We start from the raw sequence: 5,000 nt of genomic DNA, 5'->3' as shown, positions 1-5,000 counted from the left end.
GTTGCTTAACCTCTTAGGTCATTCCACTCCTTTATGCTGTCATTCTTTCTTCTCGCAATCCTTTAGTCTAAAACTAAGTCATCCCATCTCCGAAGTCTGCATCATCTTCTAACACCTTGCTCTTCTTTAACCCCAGCCCATTTTTTATCCATTTCCTGACAAGATGTTCTATATTGTCTTGCAGTTATAAACTACATTTTGAACCTTTCTCTAAGAGGTGAAATTATAATTTATTTTCACTTGTACTTCACCTACACATAATCAACTATACATCCAGCCATTCTTTGCATTCTTACATCATTCAACTTGCACTGACAAACCCAGCCTGGCCGATCTTCTAGCAAATTCATATTCATGTCATATAAGTACTATGCCTCGCCTTGGCTCTGTCTCGTAGCAACCACACATAATCACTTTCACTTTTCCCTGAACCATTATTTACTATTAATTCTGCAGTGGTACCAGCTTACGAGTTGATTGACCTGACCCACATAAACACTTCATGATATAATAATGTTAAATGTTCATTACACTGTGTTGGGACAGGACCAAAAACATTTTAAAGATGTAAAATCTTCCTTTAATGAGGGAGTAAGGGACCTGAGTAATCATGTGGCGATAAGAAGATACAGACAAAAAGTGAGCATAATTGAGAGGAATGTTTGCGCTACAAAGCGGTCCTCCACTTGACATCAATGGCATTTATGAAAGCACACAACTAATACACAAGTTCTAATAAAACAAACTGATAAAATTACCAATTGACGTTCATTAACTTTTGTGCTTTTCTTGTGGGTTGCACTTAATGCAAGCATAAATATTCCAGCAACAGTTAGATATAAAAATGCTACTTAACTTTGCGAATATATATATATATATATATATATATATATATATATATTTATATATAAGTATGTATGTATGTATATAAATATATATATATATATATATATATATATATATATATATATATATATATATATATACCTCTTCCAAAATAAATAGCAGTGACTCCAAGGACGGTAACTTGGTTAATTCTGCTCTATAATAGATTTCGAGCATTGTACCTTCCCCGACTGTAGCTGTGACCCACCTCAGCCATTTAGCCACCAGGCACATAGTCATTATTTCACTGCTTATGTCAACAAGATATCAGAGAATTTTTCAGAGACCAAACGTAGTAGATTCTCCTGCTTGTGAACGATTTCGGCTCTCCAGCTGCCCAGGCACATGGGGAAAAGCCATTAAATTGATGGGGTAGCTTTCATTTCGTAAATGACTTAACATTACCGATTCAATTTCGTTCATCGCCACTAAAGCTATGAGAAGGATTATTTAAAAATAATTACCCACCTCTTTGTATGGAGTTGCCATGGCTGGAATTTTAGCAGTGTAACAGTACGCAATGTCCCAAAAATGAATGGATTTAGGGGTAAATCCCAACGATCATGGAAAAGCAAAATAGCGCACCGAGTTGCGATCTATTGCTCCTTCGAGCAATGTTCACTCCGAGCCGTCGCCTGACGCAGACTGAGAGGGTGAGACTGAGACGAGAGAGAGAGAGAGAGAGAGAGAGAGAGAGAGAGAGAGACCCTGACAACGACCAGCGCATGCCGGGGCCGTAAGTTCATTGGGACCTAGGTACTCCGAAAAAAAAACAACCTATTTAGACACTTGGCAACTCGCCGATTGCACTGGAGAGACGGTGCTCTTATGTGTTACCGTATTTTGAGAAGGTAAATAATAGCCGATGCCAGTGTTCATAATAGAAGCTTTTGGCTTTTTTATAGGCTCGTTACTTAATACCGATTATCATTAGATCATATAACTTAAATACACATGTTATTTTGAACGAACATCGTCCACGACAACTACCAAGGTCCAGCTTATTTACGGCCAGCTTCTCCACAAGCGATTTCTCTTTAGTAATGTCATGCAAACCTCCGGGGTCATGGTAGGTGGTATTGAGAAACATGTTCCTTTATCATTATTATTGTTATTACTTATATAACTTTAATGTTTGTAATTTGACTTATCATATAAATCATCTCGTGCATTCTCTTCTCTCACTAACCTCTTCTAGTACATTCCTTATATTGCATACTCTGTTTATTTTCTCCTTTTTGGTATAATAAAGACTAACTTTTAAAGGCAATTTTAGTTTCCCTTCTGCTTGCAGAGTGGAACTACACACTACACTTACACATCCCAAATATGTGTGTATGGAAATAAATCATGTATGTGCTTCATTCATGAAGAGGTGGGGCACACACACACACACACACGTAGGAAGGATTCTTCACAGCCGGACTCTAAAGTAATAATACATCCACTGTAATCCAAGAGTTAGCGCAATAAAAACTACAGAAGGTGGATGGGAGATCTGGTTTACAGAATGCTAATGTAGGAGGGCCCTTTCCTCAGAATTTAAGATAGGGAACATCTTGGTAAGTGAGGTTTGTAATTATATTATTTAGATTTCGGTCTGCATTAATGACTGTATAAAAGGTGGGGCGCTGGAGGTATAATGTGCAGTATGTCTCCATTATTTCTATTTTATATCATTAGACTGACAGTATCTATACCAAGCTCATGAAACAGGCTTCGACAATGGTACAGGGACTTACATGGTTAAATTCTTTCAATTTTTACACGTTATGGTATTCCAAGGGTTTGCATATTTCGACACTCAGACATTTCTGACCTTCTAAGTTTCAGCCCGCTCGTAAAGCTCCATGCTTTGCTTCTTCACTTAGTAATCACACTTGCAAGATCTATTTATTTTTGTCGACTATAAATAGTAGTAATATGACGAACTTTTAGAAAAATATTGAGATAGGATAGGATCTACGTATACCTGTAGATAGAGTACTTGAAAGAATGCAGCAAATTATCAAAATTTCAGGAAATAATATATTTTGCATGTTGCATGCGCAAATAACGGCAATGTTCAGTAATCATATCATCTATACCAGTTCGTAAACAGATTAGGATTTCGCGGTTTAGTTAAAACTGGTGTGTTTGGCGCCCGATGTCTTTAGTTTACGTCTATATTTACTATCATCATTATTAGACAGTTTAATTAACTAACAAAATTCATAGTTTTTTTTTATTCTAAATCTCAGAGCTACATGTTTACAGTTCTCAGAATTCAACTTTGCGTCGATGGTATTATTTTAAGTTATTTTTCACCTTGACCTACAATGTTTGCTCACAAACGAGTTCGAAGTTCGATATTTTGTTTTTTCTGATTTTCATGTTACCTACTAAGCACCTTGGTGGATGGTAATTATATATAGAATAAAAGTATTTTTTCCTTCGCTTATTTTCATTTTTATGTTACTTGGCAAATCGGGTACCTAGTTTGTTGATGGCTATTTTATCTAGAAATGTTTATGTATTTATCAAAGTCACAGGTTAATTTAGAGATCAAAAAACTTATTTAAAAAAATCTATTTTCTCAATATTCGTTATGAAATTTAGTTGGCAGCTACTTTCAAAATAAGTGAATATCTGTCGGAAATGATTTTGACATTGACCTATTTTTCAAGGTTACTGGTAACTAAAAGGACAACACTTGATCTTTGTCTGAATTTGATGAAACTTGGCAGATAGGCAGCTTAGGTACTAGTGATTATCTTCAATAAATATGTTTTCACACTGACCTTTGCGCAAGGTTTTTGATAAACTTTCAATGCATTTTTTTTATGTTTACAAAACTTGGTACCTTGGGGTTTGGTGACAGTTTTCACTGTATTTTTTACCTCATCCTAAAATTTTGTTATTTTTCATCTATATATCCAATGCTATGCTTGATAAAATAAAAGGCCTTTATGGCCTTTCATTTTGGCCTTTTATTTTACCTCAGCAAAAAATGTTTGTTATAACTTTTCCCTTCAAAGTAAATCCTAATTCGTATGCTACAATTATTCGTATGCTGCGAATATAATTTTTAAGTGCTGTATGCTATTATAATCTATTCATTATAAAAAAAAAGTGGTTGGAGATGAAGAGGTTTAGTTTGGAGTAAAGACAGAAACTTGACAGACTCAGAATACGAAGATGATGTTGTTTCAATTAATTAAATACCATCAGATTTACAAAGCTTCTTTAATAGATTGCACCATACTGCCGAGAGATGGGACTTGGCACAAATCTAGGAAAAACAGAAATAATGAGGACAGAGTATACACCAAGGAATGAAATAACGCCACCGCGAATGTATTAATGATCTCGTGTCTTTCAACTATTTAAAATTCCGTGAAAGATTGAAAAATGATTATTAATCAATTCATATTTGGAAACCAAAATGAACTGAATTGCATGAATTATTGTACATTATTGTGCGGGCATGAATTATGGCATGTAACTATATCTTAAAGATTTTGTCGATTTCAAAATATAGCCTTGAGAAGATTAATTATTAGGAATCAGATAGCAGGACAGGATGAGAAATGTTATCATGTGGGAAATTACCAGAAGTTCCATTTATAGGATGATGTCGAAGGGGAGATGGTGAGGGCTATGAAATGTCTTTTGCTACCACCTCGGTGAGATAGTGCATGATACTACTGTCAACTGGGCTCCTCCTCAGGGGATCAGAAGAGTTGGAAGACCCAAACCTACTTGGGTGAAAACTATGAAACGGGAGTCTACTCATAAGTATTATGTGGAAGTGAAATCACAGAAGAGACATGAATTGCAGAATTTCAGAGGTCATTTTGAGTTGCATGTCGTAAAACCATGAATGATGCTGATGATATACTTGCATAATAACGGAACCTACTTATTATTATTGTTCCCTTACCGTCCCCAATTTGATTTTGTTGAACTTTGTGCGCGTGCACCTTGGAGATGGGTGATAATTTTTCGCAAATATTTCTGATCTGTAGAACTCAAAATCCATGACAGCTAGTCAACATATTATTTTTCTCAAGTTTAGTTAAAATTTAGTAAGTAAGTATCTTAAATAATTAAATTTCAGCATTTCATTTTTTCCT

The 5,000-nt window shown here is 35.2% G+C and overlaps 1 protein-coding gene across 2 annotated transcripts in view; it reads right to left on the bottom strand.

The window, feature by feature from the left end:
- LOC135200188 (aldehyde dehydrogenase, dimeric NADP-preferring-like) overlaps positions 1 to 5,000 on the bottom strand; it is a 67,942-nt gene that overhangs the window by 47,526 nt on the left and 15,416 nt on the right. Inside the window, exon 1 of one of the 2 annotated variants that reach the window (XM_064228565.1) lies at positions 1,354 to 1,563. The exons of the other annotated variant lie outside the window; for it this stretch is intronic. Within the exon in view, the coding sequence (XP_064084635.1) occupies positions 1,354 to 1,374 (21 nt within the window). The 5' untranslated portion in view covers positions 1,375 to 1,563. Of the gene's footprint in view, positions 1 to 1,353; positions 1,564 to 5,000 lie in introns of those variants that run through there. 2 annotated transcript variants of the gene reach the window in all.

This window comes from Macrobrachium nipponense, chromosome 26, assembly GCF_015104395.2.
Source record: "Macrobrachium nipponense isolate FS-2020 chromosome 26, ASM1510439v2, whole genome shotgun sequence".
Lineage (NCBI taxonomy): Eukaryota > Metazoa > Arthropoda > Malacostraca > Decapoda > Palaemonidae > Macrobrachium > Macrobrachium nipponense.
This window is presented reverse-complemented; position numbering and strand designations above follow the sequence as displayed.